We start from the raw sequence: 20975 nt of genomic DNA on the forward strand, positions 1-20975 counted from the left end.
ACAATTGCAAGCACAGAACGAAGAACAGAAAAAATGATATGAAAAGCTTCAGGAGGCAATACAGGAGCAACAGGGGGAAGTACAGCTCAGGGTGCAAGGACAGCTGGATGCATTCATGGGGGGAATGAAGGAAGAACAGCAACAGCTTAAGGAGGAAGTACACTAGACGCCAAGCTAGAGCAGCAGAAGTATGAGGTAAGCAACAATGTGATGGAGTGTAAACAGCATGTAGACAACCAGCTGAAGATTAGCAAGGGAATAGGGACAGAGTGCAGACAGCATGTAGACAACCAGCTAAAGATTAGTGAGGAATTAGTGACAGAGTACAGACAGCATGTAGATAACCAGTTGAAGCATGTAGTTGACCATATGAAGATAATTAGTGACAAAATGGAGGTTGTAGAGAAATATTCCACTGCTGAGCCTAAGGTTAGTGTACAGGGAACATATGAAAGGATTGGACAGCATATGGTGAATCTTGACGGATCATAAGCATCTAAGGGTAGCATTACAGGGTTGAATAATCAGAATATAGGAGATTTAAGTTCTGGCCTTAATTATGATGCCCTAGTTTTTAGGCCCCAAACCAGTGAAGGGCATGACTATAATGGGAGTCCAGTTAAAAAGATACCTCAAGAATTTGATGGTAGAGTATCTTGGGAAGCTTACCGTGCACAGTTTGAGTTACTTGAGGTTCAGAATGGTTGGGATGATAGGCAGTGGGCAGTGCAGCTTGTTACTAACCTTAAGGGTGCCGCAATGGAAATTCTGGGCCAGATGTCAATCTTGGAATGGAACAGTTATCAGTCCGTAGTAGAAGTGCTGGAGCGCAGATATGGGACCGTGCACTAGACTGAGGTTTACAGAGAAAGATTTCGGAGCCGTGTACAGGCTCGAGGAGAATCCCTACAGCAGCTTGTTGAATGACCTGGAGAGTATGGCATACAAGGTATACCCCGGAGCAGCACCTAACCTGTTGGCTACTCTACTGAGGGACCAGTTCACCGATGCTCTTGATAGAGTAGAGCTGAAAGTGCAAGGGAAGCAAGCATAACCAAGAAGCTTGCAAGAATTGCTAGTCAGGGCTCTAGAATTTGAGTCCAGGTCTTGTACATCCACCTTTCAGGCAGGTCGTAGAGCAAGATTCAAGGCAAGAAGGGGGCAGGTATGTGAAAAGGAAGAATCTGAGGGAAGTTGCTGGTACTGTGAAAAGCCAGGACACAGAAAAGAGGGCTGCTACAAATGGAAGAGGGAACAGGAGACCAGAGGAGGTTGCCGGTTCTGCTGGAAGTCAGGGCACAAGAGGGAAGGTTGTCACAAATGGAAGAAGGACAAGAACACAGCAGTGTAAGGAAATCTTCATTTAACAAAAGCGTGTTGGACATGTAGTGAAGTCAGACACTTCAGTTCCGAGTGTCTGAAGAAGAAAAAGGATGATAAGGAGAAGGTTGCAGTAGACCAGAAAGATGTGGAAAACTAGTGGAGGCTGGTGTGAAGGGGCAACCACCAGCTAGCTTTTCACAAGTAGCCCCAGCACCGAGAAAATGCAAGAGGACGGCAATCGACAGTGTGTGAATAGATGGAGGGATAGACTGAAGGAAGTGTTCCCTGGTGATTGATTCGGCCTCAGAGCAGACTTTTGTGAGGCCTGATGTGTTACATCATTGGTATCTGCATGAGTCATCAGAACAACTGTGTGGCATAACTGGGCACTGCACAGAACTGAGGGGACCTCTGGATGTCCGGATTCCAATGGCAGGACAGGAGGCTACTCTACCAGTCTATGTGCCCGACATGGAGGATCCTTGCCTTCTGGGTCTGGACTACCTTATGTTCATGGGATGTGAGCTAGACTTCTGCTCCATGAAGCTGAAGGGTCAGGGCAGGTCGGTCCCCGTCACAGCAGTGAAACGTACCATTTCTAGTGGCGAGGTGAGGTCACTCCACACTGCAATGATACTCCCAAAATCAGAACCGTTGCTCCAGTGTAAGGTGAGTGGCTCTTTTGACAGCTGTATAGGGGTAGTGGAGCCCGATGTATGGTGCAAGACGAAGGCCGGAGTGATTGTGGGGAGAACACTGGTGGCAACAGGTGCAGGTGAAGTGCCGGTTGTAGTGGCCAATTTCTTCCATGAATCACAGAAGATCAACGAGGGAGAAATTGTGGGACTGTACCAGGCAGTGGACGCTCAGTGGCGTTGGAGAAAGGCCTGTAAAAGGAGCGAAGTCAAGGAAGACGGGTACATACCAGACCACCTGCAGGACCTTTTCTCAAGGAGTTGCCAATGCCTGGATGGTTCACAAGTGCTGAAGTTGAGGCAGCTGCTGATGGAATTTGCTGATGTCTTTTCCACGGGAGACCTAGACCTGGGGTGCACTAATCTGGTGGAGCATAGTATAGACACCACAGATCACCGCCCGATTAAACAGCCAGCGCAAAGGATGGCGCCAGCCCAATGGCAAGAAATGGAGAAGGTAATGGAGAATCTCCACAATCAAGGAGTAATAGAAAAGTTCAGTAGTCAGCAGTGATTCTGGTAAGGACTAGAGATGGCTCAGTAAGGTGCTGTATAGACTATCAAGCCCTGAATGAAGTGACAGTGAAGGATGCATACCCCTTGCCAAGAACTGGTGACACCCCGGATGCTCTGTCAGCTGCTAAGTGGTTTTCCACCCTAGACATGAAGGCAGGATACCACCAGGTCAAGGTTGCAGAGAAAGACAAAGAGAAGACAGCCTTTTCATTCAGGCGGGGCTTATGGCAGTTTAAAGTGATGCCATTTGGCCTAAGCAATGCCTCAGCTAGTTTTGAACGCTTCAGGGACCGTGTACTTGAAAGCCTGCACTGGCAGACGGCTCTCATCTGTCTGGACAATGTAACTGTGTTTGGACGGACTTTCAACCAGGAAATGGAAAGGCTGTCAGAGGTGTTGAACAGGATCCACGCAGCACACCTCAAGCTGAACCCAAAGACATGCTACTTGTTTCAGAAGGAAGTAAAGTACCTGGGACACATTGTAGGTGAGAGCAGCATCCATACTGACCCAGAGAAGGTGCCAGCTGTGGAAAACTGGCCAGTTCCAACTTGTGTGAGAGAGCTACAGAGTTTCCTGGGCTTGTGCACCTACTATCGGAGTTCTGTCAAAGACTTTGCAATGATAGCTGCACCTCTTCACAAGCTGTTGGGGAAAAGGCAGAAGTTTGCATGGACAGCAGAGACTCAGAAAACCTTTGATGAACTCAAGCATACATTGGCAAGCTCTCCAGTAATGCCGTACCCAGACCAGAATCAGCCATTAATCTTGGACTGTGACGCTATTGACCATAGTATTAGTGGAGTCCTATCACAGAAGAAGGATGACAAGGAGTATGTCATTGCGCATTACAGCAAGAAGTTCAGCCCACCGGAGCGGAACTATTGTGTGACCCATAAGGAGCTCTTGGCAGCGATGAAGAGCCTTGATTTCTTCCATCTACGGGTCAAACTTCATCATCAGGATGGACCATGCAGCACTCAAGTGGCTGAAAACACTAAAGAATCTGGAAGGACAACTGGCACGCTGGCTCAGGAAGCTAGACCAGCACAATTATAAAGCGCAACACCATCCTGGGCTGGTACATGGCGATGCTGACAGCCTGAATCGTTGGCTTTGTTATCCGGAGTGCCAGCAGTGTAGTAAAAAGGAAGATCATAGGTAGAAATGCAGCCGTACTGCAATGACATGGCCAGCATCACATGAAGACCTGAAGAGGATGGAGATGGAGGATGGAGATTTACAACCAGTGTTAGAGTGGCTGCAGCAGAGTACAGTGCGACCATCTTGGGAAGAAGTTTCCAAGTTAAGCCCTGCAGCCAAGAGCTACTGGAGACAGTGGGACCTTCTTTGTTTGAACAATGGGCTACTCGAGCATCAGTGGGAAATAACCAATGGCCTCAGCAAGTATTGGCAACTAGTGGTTCCGAAAAAGATGAGGTCCGAGATCTTGGATGAGTCCCATAACCAGATCGCTATTGGGCACCTGGGAGTGAAGAAAACTCTAAGTTGTCTGCAACACAGGTTCTACTGGATTGGCATTCATCAGGATGTTGAAGAGTGGTCTCGGGCCTGTGATGTGTACTGTGCCAAGAGGGAACCCAACAAACGTGGTTGCGCCCCTCTCCAGCTGTACCAAGTGGGTGCATCGATGGAAAAAGTCATTGTGGACATTGCTGGACCTTTGCCATTCAGTGAAAGAGGAAACAGGTATATATGTGTTGCCATGGGCTACTTCACAAAGTGGCCAGAAGCTTACGCTATCCCTGATCAAGAGGCTGCAACTGTTGCTCAGGTGCTGGTTGATCAGTTTTTCTGTCGTTATGGGTTGCCACAAGAGCTACATTCAGACCAGGGTAGAAACTTCGAGTCTGCTGTGTTCCGTGAGTGCTGCAAGTTCTTGAGGATCAAGAAGACCAGGACGACCCCCCTAAGGCCACAGCCAGATGGGATGATGGAGAAATTCAACTAGACCCTGAGACAAGAATTGGCCAAGTACTGTGTAGATGGACAAACAGAATGGGACCAGAAATTACCTGTGTTGCTGATGGCATATCGTTCTGCATCCCATGAGTCTACCGGCTACACCCCTGCAAAACTGACGTTAGGCCATGAGTTACGCTTGGTGAAGAGCTGCCTAGACACCACTGGCCATGTGAAGCATCTTCAGGAAAGGCTGGCTGAGGTACATCTTCAAGTGCGAGGAGCCCTCAAGTTTTCAGGAGGGGTGATGAAGTGCAAGTATGATGCCAAAGCAAGTGAAGTGGACTTCAAAGATGCTGACCAAGTTTGTTTATACAATCCTCAGCGAAAGAAGAGACAGTCACCGAAGCTGCAGAGCCCGTGAGACGGACCTTACACTGTGTTGGACCGCCTATCAGATGTAACGTAACGAATGCGGGGAGGCAGGAAGTCTCGTCCAAAGGTGGTACACGTGAATCGTCTGTGGCAGTACCATGGGACAGGACAGTACAACTGGTATGTCTCCAAGGAATCGTGCTCTCCCGCAGCCAAGGATGTTGAGGAGGACCAAGGAGCTGAAGTGCAAGAGGATGATGACAGTTCCCCAAGAGAAGAAGCGAATCAAGAAGAGGACCAAGACCTTCCTGGAGGAGTGGACTGTATGGAGGAGCAAGGACATTGTCAGAAGTTGCATAGAAGAAGACCTGATAAGTTAAGAGGACCTGATAAGTTGAAGGATTATTTTGTGTATAGTTAGATGTTCCATTAAGTTTAAGGTTTATGTTTGCATATACTGTGTAGTTTTGTCGGGACGACAAAGAACTAGGGAGGGGGTAGTGTTAAGAAGCGACAGAAATTTGCCAAACACATATGATGAATTGTTGCTGATAAGAGAAGTAAGAAACGTACTATTAACATTATGGTGTTCAGTGGTTAAGTGATAATGGTTTTGATGCTATTAAATCTAGAATTTTGTTCGTTCAAAACAATGAACCAACTATGAGGTAGACACAAGGTAATTAGGAATAGCATATACTTACGTTTCTTTGTGTGTGTGTGTGTGTGTGTGTGTGTGTGTGTGTGTGTGTGTGTGTGTGTGTGTGTGTGGAGAGAGAGAGAGAGAGAGAGAGAGAGAGAGAGAGAGAGAGAGAGAAAGCAAAATCAACAAAGGAGTTAAAGAATTTTAAGGCCCCAGGAGAGGATGGAATATTTCCTGAAATGCTTAAGGTGGAAAATGATGAGTTGATGTATGGGCTTTTGAAACTTTTTAATGTGGCTTGGGATAATGGTGGAATTCCAGTAGAGTGGAAAAATGGAGTGATTATAAAAATACCAAAAAAGGGAGATTTAAGTGTGTATGGCAATTGGAGGGGGATAACGTTGACACCTGTAGTTGCAAAAGTCTTTTCCAAAATTTTCTTGAACAGAATAGAGCCAGTAATTGATAAAATTTTAAGAGAAGAACAACGGGATTTAGAAAGGGTCGAGGTTGTAATGATCAGATTTTTATTGTAAGGCATCTAATGCAACAAGCTAATGAGATGAAAATGCCACTTAGTATGTGTTTTGTGGATTTTGAAAAGGCATTTGATAATGATTCACGTGGAGTTGTTGAAAATTGTGAGATTCTATGGTATACTAGAAAAGTTTGTAAATATTATTAGAAGCCTGCTTGAACGTACTTTTTGTAAGGTAATGATGAGTGGTTCTTTGAGTGATCCACTTGAAGTTAAGTCAGGAGTGATTCAAGGAGGAGTTCTTTAGTCTTTGCTGTTTGTTTTGGTTATGGATTATGTTATGAGAAAGGATGTAAAGAGAACAGGTGCAGGAATTAACTGGAAAGAAGCTGATGGATTTGGACTATGCTGATGATATTGTACTGATTTGCGGAAGTATTTACGAGATCCAAATGGTGCTTAATTGTCTGGTGGAGGAAGGAGAAAAATTGGGATTAGTAATAAATTGTGAAAAAACTGAAATTATTAATATGAACGTGGAGAACCAAATCGATTATGTAATTGGGAATAATGTGGTGAAGAATGAAGAAAATTTTAAATATCTGGGAAAGATTGCATCATCTAACGGATCATTAAACAATGAAATTGAGGAGAGGATTTGACTGGCTTGGCGAGCTGTTGGAATGTTGAAATCTGTTTGGAATAATAATATGTTTTTAGTACACACTAAAGTAAAAATTTACAAGTCCATGGTTAGACCAATTTTACTTTATGGGCATGAGCCATGGTACAGTACATTTGCAACAGATCAGAAAATATTATGATTTGAGAATTAAATACTGAGCAGGATTCTTGGGGTAAAGTGGCAAGACAGAGTTACGAATGAAAAAGTAAGGGATATTAAGAGAGTGGAACCAGTTAATGAATATGTGAGACTGTCTCGCTGGAAGTGGCTGGGGCACATATACAGAAAAGAGGGCAGTTTAATACAGGATATGCCAGAGTGGACTGCTAGAGGAAGAAGAGGTAAAGGCAGGCCGAGGGAAACCTGTTTGCGGACAATGAAAAGAGAAGCAGGAGATGAGTGTTGGTGGGACCTGAAGGAGATGGCAAGAGACAAATATTGGTGGAGAGAGTTCATCGAGGCCCTATGCATCCCGTGGGGTGCCACAGGAAATGATTGATTGATTGATTGATATGTGTGTGTGTGTGTGTGTGTGTGTGTGTGTGTGTGTGTGTGTGTGTGTGTGTGTGTGTGTGTGTGTGGGTGGGTGTGTGTGTGTGTGTGTGAGGGTTATGTAATAAACTATGCACATGCTGTATATATAATTTTATATACAGTGTATGTAAAAAGTTGTGTGTTCAGCTTTTAATGAAATAAAGCATTCTCTCTCTCTCTCTCTCTCTCTCTCTCTCTCTCTCTCTCTCTCTCTCTCTCTCTCTCTCTCTCTCATTGTCTATAGATATATATATATATATATATATATATATATATATATATATATATATATATATATATATATAGAGAGAGAGAGAGAGAGAGAGATATGTATATATATATATATAGATAGATAGATGGAGCCTCTGTGGTACAGTGGTAGAATGTGCGTTTCGTACGCTGGTGGACGCGGGTTCGCCTCCCGCCAGATTTGTAAAAACTTTGGGAAGCGATCACCGAGCCACTTATTACTTCGGCGGACATAAAGGGTGCTGTGGTTGAACCAGTGTCGCATACTAGTATGCTTGCACCCAATTGGCTTAAGGCGAGCCGATTGCACTTGGTTCACGGACTACACACACATCCAAAGCTACTACAACACTACAATCACACTCACAAGCACTTATCACCCTACATACAATCTCTACCAAACAGCCTAAGCCAGTGGGTAGAGATACATTGGCTGTATCGTCCCTGCTTCGGTAGTGATAGGCCAGGCCTGCAGTGGACCTCAACGGCTGATGACGATGATAATATATATATATATATATATATATATATATATATATATATATATGTGTGTGTGTGTGTGTTACTTGAGAGGAGCATGTGGAGTGACGTGGAGGGACAGGTTGACGAATGAAGAAGTGAAGGAACGTTGTGGGGTAGATGTGGATGTGGTTGAAAAGATTAGGAGAAATACACTGAGGTGGTTTGGACATGTGGAGAGAATGGAGAATGAAAGACTGACTAAGAGGGTGTATGTAGGTGAGGTAGAGGGAGGGAGAGGGAGGGGTAGACCGAGGATGAGGTGGAGGGATGGAGTTGAGAGGTATATGAGGGAGGGGGGGGGAGGGGAGTCATATGGTGGGTGACAGAGTGACTTGGAGGCGTTTTGTCTGCGGCCACCCTTTGCGGGATTAGGGCGTCGGGCTATAGATAGATAGATAGTGTGTGTGTGTGTGTTAAACAATGCACATGTTGCATATAAATTTACATACAGTGTATGTAAAAAGTAGTGTGTTCGGCTTTTAATTAAATAAAGCTTTGTCTGTTTGTCTGTCTCTATACAGTATATATATATATATATATATATATATATATATATATATATATATATATATATATATATAGATAGATAGATAGATAGATAGATAGATAGATAGATAGATAGATAGATAAATATAAGGACATTGTAAGTCATTCCCATTCGTCTCGTATGTGCAAGGATGTTCTAATATTTTATCTAACAGAAAATTTTTATTCATTGTATAGGAGACTGGCAGGTCGGAGGTTAAAAACAATTTTCATTAACCTCTTTTGTGAGAAGACGTCTTTCTGCCATTCATTTGTTGATACCGGCAGGTAATGATGCTGCAGCGTTTCTGGCATGATTGACAGCCCCATCACCACGACAGCGGCAGCCTTATCACGTCGAAATGAGTGCAGAAAAACTCAAATGGGTGCTCAGAAAGCTCGGTGACGCCGCACCTGAACTTTGGCCTTTACCTGTAACCTTGATTTTTGACGTGTCTGCAGCAAATGGAATTACTTCTTCTCCGACCGGCATTTCTACTAAATGGGACAAGGTCATCACCATATGAATCCACGCCCTGAACTTGGAAAGTTACTAAGGACCTATGACCTTGGCCTTTGTTCAGTCTTCACGAGAATCCGATCGTTTTTTTCGAATTATATATAAAATGCACGTTCCAGTTTTGATCCAAATTAGAAAGCGAAATTGATGAGATATCATCACAACTTGAGCTTCGACCATGACCAAGACCACTGACCTTTTATGAAACTGCACCAAACTAAAAGGAACTTTTCCCAACCCTATACAAAATGTATGTGCCAATATTGATCTAAATCTGATCAGACATTGATGAAATATTCTATTAATAAACATACACTTTGTTACGGAACAGAGAAAGATAATGTACACTTTAAGTGAGAATACTAAGAGTCACTACTGTCCCGTAAAGTTCCAGGTTCAAAACAAAAGAGTTAGGTAAAATTACAAGTTAAAGTTTAATGCACAAACTAACAACAAAACATTCAGAACTCATAAGGATAATGTAATGGCAAATAAACAGGTTAAATATATGGTTAACTGCAATAGCCTCTATTAACACGAAATTAGCAAGAGTAAATTTATCTAAGTCAGCCCTGATAAAATGAGATACCAGATAATACTCAGTGAATGCCAGATAAATTATTACAGATACAAACTATTATCAAAAATGACTGACACAACCCAACATCAATCAAAAACCTCACTAGGCCTAAGAATTAACCTTATGCTACACAGTCCAAGAAAAAATGCAATAACACTTATACTCAAATTACACACAGCTGCTAGATGTTTGGAGATTTCTTGAGCACTCACAATAATAATAACTGTACAGGGGAGGACAGAGATGTGAGCAAAATGAGGAGCAGATCTAAGTGGCAATGATGCAGAGACTGAGCTCATTATATAGGGGCCAGCAGAGCATGATACAACTTGTAAGAAGAACGCGCAAATGAAGCCATGGGGACAAAGAGCTGAAAATCCCGCTCTGGATAACAGAGAACGACTTACTCTACTATACGGTAGAAGGGGGGAACTGAGGCAGAACACGCTCGTGATCAAACATGCAGCAACTGTGCATTAAAATTACACAAAGGATGATGAAATCATAGGCTATGTAACACCTCCCCACAAAGAAAAAAGAAATTTACAAAGGAAATTTCTTATTACTCTAAAACAATCTGTAAATGGCATTACAGACCATGCAAAGGTCTTTCCTAATGTTACAAAAAATGAGATCTCCCTAGCACGTTCAGTCATAGGTACTTGCCAGTATCCCTTTAACAAATCAAACTTACTTATGTACCTAGCCTTTCCGATCTTGTCTATGCAATCTTCCACGCGAGGGAGAGGGTAAGTGTCTGTTTTGGTTATCTGATTAACACGTCTGTAGTCAATGCAAAGCCGCTGTGACCCACCTGGCTTAGGGACCAGAGTGACAGGAGAACTCCACTCGCTCTGACAGGGCTCAATCATCTTGTGGTCCAACAGGTAGCCAAGCTCCTTCTGGATGAGAGGAACTTTCACTGGGTTCACACGGTAAGGAGGCAAATTAATTGGCTTTGCGTCTCCAACATCGACATCATGCATCAACACAGTGGTTCTTCCTGGAGTGGCACGGAACACTTGCGGGTACTCCTGCAGTAATGCCGAAAACTCCTGCCTTTCCTCGGGAGGTAAATGAGAAAGCTTAGTCTGGAGATCATTCATGATATCAGGATTCTTCCCCATACTATCACTCAGGCTCATACTGCATGGGAGAGCTTCACTTGCAGACTCGGGTGGAACAGCTACAGTGCAGACAGGATTATTTTCGTCCCGCCTGTGATATAACTTTAGCATGTTGATGTGACATAGTTGCTTGTTCTTTCTACGATCTGGTGTGGCGATGACATAGTTGACATCACTGAGTTTCTTCTCCACGAAATAAGGACCACTAAACTTGGCTTGAAGAGGTTGCCCATGAACTGGTAGCAGAATCAAAACCTGATCTCCTGGCTGAAAGTGGCATAACCTGGACTTCTTATCATACCAAGTCTTCATCTTCTCCTGAGCAGCTCCTAAATTCTCTCTCGCCAGCTGTAAAGCAGTGGACAGCCGTTCTTTGAACTTCATCACATACTCCAGCAGGTTGACGTCATCTTCCTCCGACAGCCAGCATTCCTTGAGTAACTTAAGGGGTCCTCTTACTTCATGGCCAAACAGTAGTTCAAAAGGTGAGAAGCCCAGTGATTCATTTGGAGATTCTCTTGCGGCAAACACAACGAATGGAAGACCTTTATCCCAGTGTTTCTGATGTTCCAAACAGTATTTCTTGAGCATCGATTTGAGTGTTTGATGATATCTCTCCAACGCTCCTTGGGTCTGGGGATGGTAAGCTGAAGAGGTGATCTGGGTGATGCCCAACTCTTTCAGAGACTGCTTGAAAACGTTTGACATGAAATTACTTCCCCGGTCTGACTGTACCTCCTTGGGCAGACCAAACTTTGTGAAGAACCCTAGCATTTCCTTAACCACGTTTTTTGCTGAGATATTTCTAAGTGGAATGGCTTCAGGATAACGAGTAGCCATATCAATCAGGGTCAACACATAAGAAAATCCTGAAGAAGTCTTAGGAAGAGGGCCCACAATATCCACCAACACACGGGTGAAAGGCGCCTCAAAAGGAGGAATGGGAACTAGAGGTGCAACCTTTTCGGTCTGATTACACTTCCCCACAACTTGACAGGTGTGACAAGACTTACAATACCAGGAAACATCCCTGAAGATACCTGGCCAGTAGAAGTGTTTCAAAATGCGTGCCACAGTCTTCCTCACTCCAAGGTGTCCTGCCAAACTGGAATCATGAGCCACTCTAATGATATCCTGCCTACAAACACGAGGGATGACAACTTGATGTACAACCTCCCATTCACAGTCGGCTGATGCTGTTGGGGGTCTCCACTTCCTCATAAGTACTCCTGACTTTACATAATAACAAGTAGAAGCACCGGCTGACTCTTCTTCATTGTAAGCAGAGTTAGCTAGACCTTTCAACTCAGGGTCAGCAACCTGCAACTCAACCAACTCTTGACGAGACAAATTATCAACACTACGGGGTACTGCCTCATCTGGTGAGTGGTCCAAATTAGCAAGAAAAGTGTCAGCTAGGATAACATCATCATCATCATTATCCTCTAAATCACCAGTAACTTTAGACTTAGCCCTAGTGACAGAACATGCAGGGAACACATCAGGGACATCACAATCCTGGGCCGCAGCCACTGGCTCACTAGACAACTGAGGAGCTGGACACACTTGACTTCCACCAATATCATTTCCAAGTAAGAAAGTTACACCTGACATTGGGAGTGTCTCAACCAACCCAACCATAACGGAACCATTAACAAAACCAGACTCTAAATTCACTCTGCACAGAGGGACAGAGAAGTAATTATTCCCTACACCTTGTAAGATTACAGTTTCATCAGAGGAATTAACATTAGAGCCTAGAACATTGGTCAGCATAAGGGATTGGCAAGCACCTGTATCACGATATATTTTAACTGATTTCCTGTCATTACTGCCCAGAGGACTGACAAAACCATCAGACAGGAAATTAGCACATGAACTCTTGAGAGTGTCACCCACGTTACTGCTCAAAAGAGGAGCTCCATCATGAGAATTTAAGTTACCCCTCAAAGCAGGTTCAGTTAACTCAGTTAAAGAATTCTGGGAACTCTCAAGAGTGGACACTAGACCAATTGACTGAATATTTAAAGACTCCTTTTTGTTCACATCACGCTCTCTCCTGAAACATCTCTCCGTAGTATGACCAAGCTTACTACAATAAGTACATTTACTTTTCTGAAGCCTAGAGGTGAAGCTGGTATTTACTTCCTGAGAAACATCATCCTTATTCTCTTTCCTGTTACCTGTACTCTGAGTAGAGGCAACGTACTTACTCTCAGCTTTCCCTTTTTCTTTAGAATATCTCTTGTGAGTGAGAACATATTCATCAGCTAAAACTGCAGCATCAGACAAATTATCTATTCTTTTCTCATCAAGATATAGGCTTACATCTTTATAAATACACCTTTTGAAGTCCTCCAGCAAAATCATCTGCTTAAATTTGTCAAAATCAGAATCCACATTCTTAGAATTTAACCACTGCTCTAACAGATCTTCTTTGATTTTTGCATACTCAACATGGGATTGCTTATCTTGCTTGTAAGTTGTCCTAAATTTTACTCTATAGGCTTCAGGAACAAGCTCATAGGCCTTAAGAATCAAGCTCTTAACTACATCATAATTATCAGATTGATCCTGAGGCAAAGATGCATAAGTTACTTGAGCTTTACCGGTGAGAACAGTTTGAAGGAGTACTGGCCAATACTCCTTAGGCCAATTAAAACCTGTAGCTACCCTCTCAAACAACTGAAAATACTTTGTTAAATCAGATTCATTAAAAGGGGGGACAAGTTTAACATTTTTAGCCACATCAAAATCATCAGAGCTAGATGATCCAGTTCCACCTTGTTTCATGCGATACTCATGGTCTGCCTGAATCCTGGCAAGTTCAACTTGTGCCTCAGCCTGTATCTGTGCCTCCTTAACGCGAGACTCCTGCAGGGCTAGCTGTAACTTAGCTAATTCAATCTGCGTTTGCTCATTTGGAGGAGTTACATTAAACAAGCTTTCATTAATCATGGCAAGAATTTGATCTTTAGACTGATGAGAGCGAACAACAAATCCCAATTGTTGAGCAACAATCTTAAGTTCATTCTTTGTTCTGTTTTCTATATCACACACTGTTTCCACATTTGACAAAAAATCTTTGGCTTCATCAAGTGTAGTAATAGTAGACATAATTAATAAGTAACAGTCACAAAATATCAAGCAATATCCTTATGATAATATCCTGAATATCCTGATATGAGGTCGCCAAATTTATGTTACGGAACAGAGAAAGATAATGTACACTTTAAGTGAGAATACTAAGAGTCACTACTGTCCCGTAAAGTTCCAGGTTCAAAACAAAAGAGTTAGGTAAAATTACAAGTTAAAGTTTAATGCACAAACTAACAACAAAACATTCAGAACTCATAAGGATAATGTAATGGCAAATAAACAGGTTAAATATATGGTTAACTGCAATAGCCTCTATTAACACGAAATTAGCAAGAGTAAATTTATCTAAGTCAGCCCTGATAAAATGAGATACCAGATAATACTCAGTGAATGCCAGATAAATTATTACAGATACAAACTATTATCAAAAATGACTGACACACCCCAACATCAGTCAAAAACCTCACTAGGCCTAAGAATTAACCTTATGCTACACAGTACAAGAAAAAATGCAATAACACTTATACTCAAATTACACACAGCTGCTAGATGTTTGGAGATTTCTTGAGCACTCACAATAATAATAACTGTACAGGGGAGGACAGAGATGTGAGCAAAATGAGGAGCAGATCTAAGTGGCAACGATGCAGAGACTGAGCTCATTATATAGGGGCCAGCAGAGCATGATACAACTTGTAAGAAGGACGCGCAAATGAAGCCATGGGGACAAAGAGCTGAAAATCCCGCTCTGGATAACAGAGAGAACGACTTACTCTACTATACGGTAGAAGGGGGGAACTGAGGCAGAACACGCTCGTGATCAAACATGCAGCAACTGTGCGTTAAAATTACACAAAGGATGATGAAATCATAGGCTATGTAACAACTTATATTTGCGTGTGTAAATATATCCGGTTCACAAAAACCGAGTCGATTATAATAGCTGCGGCTTCGGCGTTAGTAATTGTACACTGAGTTTTGTTGCCTGAATGAACTCTGATTATGTTCTCCCAACCGCCCTGTCTGCCAACCCAACCAGGCCCAGGATTGACAGATATGTGACAAGCTTCATGACCAACATCAACGCCACCTGATGGCCTAGTCGGCTGAACTGCTCTCAGTTTTTGGTCAAATCTGAGGTAAAAATTTTACCAAAACTTTAACGAGGAGTTTAATAACGAAGTTTCAGTTTACTCTGAACCTGATTCTTGGTGGAGACCTTGCTGTTGTTTTTTGGATGATACTCATGCCATGTGATTTAGTAAAGAAAGAAAGAAACAAAACAAAAAGAAAATGGCAGTAATTTTGACAGACCTCTGTTCTATTTCAGTGAATGATTGTACGCTGAGCAGAAGTGGAACTGAATGAACGGACTCTGTATGTTCATTAAGCACGTATATATAATTCGATTTTTGAGTGTAATTCCTCGAAAGTCAAGGTTATAGGGCAAAGTAAAAAACTTGGCTCTTATAAGAGTTGGTGTGTGCGGCTGTTGCACTCGTTGGGTGCTCATTCTTGACTGACTGAACATCGAAACTGATAATGGATGGACGATCACATGACTAATATACTATTTAAAGAATGTTAGAATTGCTTTAAGCATACAAAGGAGAAAGTTTATGTTAAAGCCTGTCTACTCTGTCTTTCTCGAATGGAAATTTGAGTGATGAGTCTTCTGTTAATGTTGGTGTCCATTAAGGGTCAGTCTTGAGCCCCTATTTGTTTGTCATGGTGCTGTTACTCTCTCACGTTACTACAGAAATGGACTACCATGGGAGATGTTGTATGCTGATGGCTTTGTGGCAATTGCAAAGAATGAAAATGGTAAAGAGGAAAGATATAGTAAATAGAGAACTGAAATGGGGCACAAGGGCATGAGAATAAATGCAGATAAAACGAAAGTGATGCCTATCTATGGGTGGAGGCAGTATTGCCAAAGCAGAGGGAGTAAGGCCACGTGCAGTTTGCCACAAGGGTGTGGAGAGTAATTCAATCATGTTCAGTGTTTGTGATAAGTACGTTCATAAGAGATGTAGTGGAATTATAGGCAGACTGAGAAATTATGCAGATTTCGTGTGTGCAGTGTGTCGAAGAGATGTAAAGATTATCCTGCATGATAGGCTCTCTCTCTCTCTCTCTCTCTCTCTCTGTATATATATATATATATATATATATATATATATATATATATATATATATATATATATATATCCCATTGGATCCCTGGGGTGCTGGGCGAGGCATCGCGCTGGCTGGGTACTGAGCAAACCACCCTCCGCCTGTCGGCTCATAGTCGTGAAGCTCATTAGGTCTCTACCCGGGGGTTCCCTACTTTATAAAGACTTGAAAAATCCCAGTTCTGTCCAGTATTCCAGACACTGGGCTCCAATGGGTTAAAGAGACTGATAGGTTTGCCGGTCATTAACCCATTGGATCCCCGGGGTGCTGGGCGAGGCATCACGCTGGCTGGGTACTGAGCATACCGCCCTCTGCCTGTCGGCTCATAGTCGCGAAGCTCATAGGTCCCTACCCGGGGGTTCCCTACTTTATAAAGACTTGAAAAATCCCAGTTCTGTCCAATATTCTGGACACCAGGCTCCAATGGGATATATAAGGAAGTTTATCACTAACCTGCAAATATGATGAGGACTGATGGTAAAGTCATGCACACGACGCATGCTGTGGGTTTATATAAATTAGGGGAACTGGTCCGATTGCATTTGAAGATGTCAACTCTCCGGTTATTTCATTCCTTAACCCCTTAACCACGGGGCGTCACTTTCGTGACGCTCGGGCACAATGGATCATACCGCGGGGCGTCACTTTTGTGATTCTGTGTTATTTTGAATTATCCCGGGCTTACAAGTGGTGGCTTGTATCATCTATCAGTACTGCCAATGTCCAACACTAGTTAGCACTCTAAATCTCATCTGTACTCCCATCCAATGTTGACAATTTAGCCATTTTTCCCCATTCCTGACTCCCCTCCCTACCTCCCCTCCATTACCCTGTCCTCTCACCTCCCCAGCCACGCTGCGCTAAAGCAAATTTCCCCCGAAATTATCCAATGATTTCATCCATTGAAATAAGCCCTATGGCCTATACTTATACAAAATAATATATACCAAAAAGAAATAAGGTTAGTGATAGTGCTATACACCTTGATTTGGCTAATTATCACCTGACAACACCTCACATGCACTCGTTCCCTAATTTCCCACGGAAATTTCCCCTTTGAAATATGCTGTATAATCTATTCTCGTAATAAAAAATTATATAAGAAAGGAAGGGAGAAGCCAAAGTGACATTTACATTCACCTGGAACTACCTACTTTTTTCTGTATTTTCGAGATTTCCTACTAATCATTTTTTAGCATGTACTGCTACTGTCCACCAATAGTCCGCACTCCTAATCTCATCTGTACTCCCATCCATTGTTGACAATTTAGCCATTTTCCCCCGTTCTTGACTCCCTTCCCTACCTCCCGTTCAGTACCCTCTCACCCCTCCCTACCTCACCTTCTTTACCCTTTCCCATTGTCTGCCCTGCCGCGCTGCACTAAGCAAATCTCCCCCAGATTTTTCCACAAATTTCATCCATTGAAATAAGCCCTATGCCCTATACTTATACAAAATAATATATACCAAAAAAAAAAATAAGGTAAGTGATAGTGGTATACACCAGGAATTGGCTAATTATCACCTGACAACACCTCACATGCATTCATTCACTAAATTCCCACAGTAATTTCCCCTTTGAATTATGCCTTGTAATCTATTTCTGTAATAAAAATATATATCAGAAAGGAAGGGAGAAGCCTAAGTGACATTTACATTCACCTGGAACTACCTATTTCTTTATGTATTGCCAAGATTTTCTACCAATAATTTCTTAGCATGTAAGTTAGCAGCTGTCAGCCTCATTGTCACTGTCAACCCTTGCCTTCTCAGATAAGCCGCGCCATTTAGTTCCTTGTCCTCCTCTGTGGTCAAAGCATGTCGCACTCGCGCCCCGCCATTTCTGACACTTCTGCACCCATTGCAAAGTGCCCCGTGACCTCTACACCCAGAAAAACTCGTGGGGGAAGCAGGAAAGGACTAAGTGACTCTGTAGTGGAACGTGAACTAGCCGAATTATCAATGATAATGATAGATAGTGACTATGACCCTTCGGTGGATTCGTGTGATGAGCTGGGTGAGGAAATCGTGCCAGAAACTACTAGTACGAGTGCTTCAGTGTCCCAAGTTATCCCTAGCTCCAAGGGAAAGGAGCCGTTAGTGCAGCAAGGGAAGGAATTTGGGATGGGAATGAAAAGGCGGCGGGTTAGCCCCGGAACAATGGCCCCGCGTGACCCAGCCCGCCATGAGTCCCGAGGTGATTCACCTCCCCGTTCCCCAAGCCGCACTTCACTCAATTCTTCCTCTTCTTCTGCTGAATTTTCTCCGGAGTTTTCGTCGTCGGAGTTACCACCAGCATCAACAGTGAAGGCAGGCCATAGAGGAAGAGGTAAATCCCTGACCCGTAAAAGTAGAGTTGCCAGTAGAGTAAGGGCTGCTAGTGCTGTACGGCAACCCAGGGTCAGTGCGAGTGACCTTGAACCAGATTAATCTGCCTCACAGCCACCCTCCACCCTCACCCACCCTACACTGCCATGACAGGGAGTCCTGGACGCCTTCGCGTGGACAGAAGGGTCCGATTTTGTCCCTGAACATCTCCATTTTGACGAGAGTTCCTTAGGAATACAGCCTGCCTTCACTCTTGACGAGGATGCTGAGTGTGTGGACTTCCTTTTGGCCTTCCTCGATGACTAAGTCATGCAGCACATATGTGATGAGACCAATAGGTATGAATCACAACGTGCTGCAAGTGGTACAGGTGCAGCCAAGATGCAACAGTGGTTCATGCTGGGAGTGCAGGAGCTGTATGTGTTCTTCGCCCTCATGCTTCTCATGCCACACTCAAAGAAGCATGAGTTGGAAGAATACTGGTCCATGGACCCCTTACTACCCTCACCCACCTTCAATAAGTACATGGCCAGAGATCGCTTCTGGAACATCATGGAAAACCTGCACTTTGCCGACAACAATGTACCTTCCCAAACCGACCCACTCTGGAAGATCCGGGAGATTCTGAGCAGAATGAAGGATAAGTTTATGACATTCTTCCACCCCTTTCAGAAGGTTGTCATTGACGAATCCTTGGTTTTGTTCAGAGGACGTCTTAGGTTTGTGCAGTACATTCCAAGCAAACGCCATCACTTTGGAATCAAGTTAGTTCTTTGTACTGTGTGACTGAAAGACGGGGTACATCCTTGGCTTCGTCATTTATTCAGCCAGCACTGTCGATCTTGATAAAACACACCCCCTTGGCTTCTCAGGCTGTGTAGTGAAAGTGCTCCTTGAAAGGTATTTTGATGGGAATCATGTTCTGTATACAGACAACTATTATACAGCACCGAAACTTGCCAAATACCTTTCAGAGCACGGCATCGGCTCCTGCGGCACTGTCAAGAGTAATCGTGCCCACTTCCCTAAATTCCCAGAGGCAGGAACCTCGGAGCGAGGAGACGTGCACCTACGCAAGTCTGAGAAGATGCTGGCAATACGGTGGCATGACAAGAGGGTCTTGCACATGCTTACCACCGTACACAAGAGGGAAATGACAGACAGTGGGAAGGTCGACCGTAGGACAGGCGAACCTGTGAGGAAACCTGATGCTGTCTTAGACTACAATATCAACATATGGCTGGTGGACAAGTCTGACATGATGATTGGAGAGATCGACTGCCTCAGGAAGAATACTAGGTGGTACAGGAAAGTTTTTCTGCATCTCATAGACATGAGGATGCTGAACGCCTTCATCCTGTACAAGATGAAGGTCAAACCACCCAAGTCCTTCTCCCTGAGGTTGTTCGCCAGGACTTGTGTTCAGCAGCTGCTTGAAAGATATGGTAGGGTGACAGCAGCAACTCCAAGATGCCATGCAGTGACACTTCCCGACAGACTTGAGCAGAGGGCGTACATGGATCGGCACAGACTGGTGCAAATGCCTGCCACAGGCAAGAGGAAGGCTGCGATCCGCAGGTGCCAGGTGTGTGCACATACCACCCGACGCACACCTGAGCACAAACGCACCTCTTGGCAGTGCGCTGAGTGCCAGGTTCCCCTGTGCATTACCTGCTTCTTTGATTACCACAGCCAGAAGCAGTTCTAAAAGTGCAAATGGGAAAGGAAAATAATGTGTAAATAATGTGTAAATAGCAAGTGAAAGCAATGGATGTACAGTACATATGATTGAACAGTGTAATATAGTTTTATGTCACTGCAAGTGACAGTGAATAACATAGTGTAAGTAAAATAGAAGTGTAAATATTGAAAATACAATAGAAAATGTAAATAGAAATGTAAGTAATTAGTAATATAAGAATATGAGTACAAATACTTGAGGTTATAACAGTGAAAGTGAATCCGTGGCACTCTACGTATTTTACTGAATGAAAAATTGAATTACTTCAGTGACAATAAACTAATACTACTGAAGGAAACTTATGGATAAAGACTGCAGATATATATAAGTGTTATAAAGTAATAGAAATATAAAGTGTGAGGGGTTTTATGAATAATAAATGACAGAATACCAACAGCGAACTAGCGCAAGTGGGAAGGTCATATGCACTCGTAATTTTCATTGCTTTCACAGTGGGTTTTTTTTGGAGTATGGATCCCAAACTACTTGATAATCATAGAATAGTGTTTCTAGTGATAATATCTGGCTGTGGTAATCATATTACGGGTTGTCGGGAAGTGTAAAGTGGAGACTTCGTTACCCAACTTCAGAGGTCTCCACAAGTCCTACGGTAATCGACGAAGCTCAACAAACATCCCAGGAGAAAGCTGAAGGTATGTGCCATAAGCATATTTAATTTTAATATTCTAGGACTAATAACTGATTTTTGGCAAATATTTTTTGAGAGTCTGTCGGAGCCTGAATATGCCCACGGGACACGCAAAACATTGGAAAACAAGCCCGCGGTGTAAGGGTTAACAAACATGTCTCGTATCACTTACTTTGGGATTGACCTTTTTAAGATTTATAGTATCTCATGAAGATTATACGACGATGGTGAAAATTTGAATACTGTCGATAATTATCTCATCACTTAATATTAAGTTTTTGTCAT

At 43.2% G+C, this 20975-nt stretch overlaps 1 protein-coding gene across 1 annotated transcript in view; it reads right to left on the bottom strand.

Annotated features, from left to right (window-relative positions):
* LOC145392099 (uncharacterized) overlaps window positions 1-8961 on the bottom strand; it is a 36864-nt gene extending 27903 nt beyond the window's left edge. Inside the window, exon 1 of the mRNA XM_080266554.1 lies at window positions 8901-8961. Within this exon, the coding sequence (XP_080122680.1) occupies window positions 8901-8961 (61 nt within the window). The remainder of the gene's footprint in view (window positions 1-8900) is intronic.
* Between the last annotated feature and the right edge of the window lie 12014 nt (window positions 8962-20975).

The sequence above is a fragment of the Coenobita brevimanus genome, chromosome 21 (genome assembly GCF_032717465.1).
Source record: "Coenobita brevimanus isolate Jiangsu-jjx chromosome 21, ASM3271746v2, whole genome shotgun sequence".
NCBI lineage: Eukaryota > Metazoa > Arthropoda > Malacostraca > Decapoda > Coenobitidae > Coenobita > Coenobita brevimanus.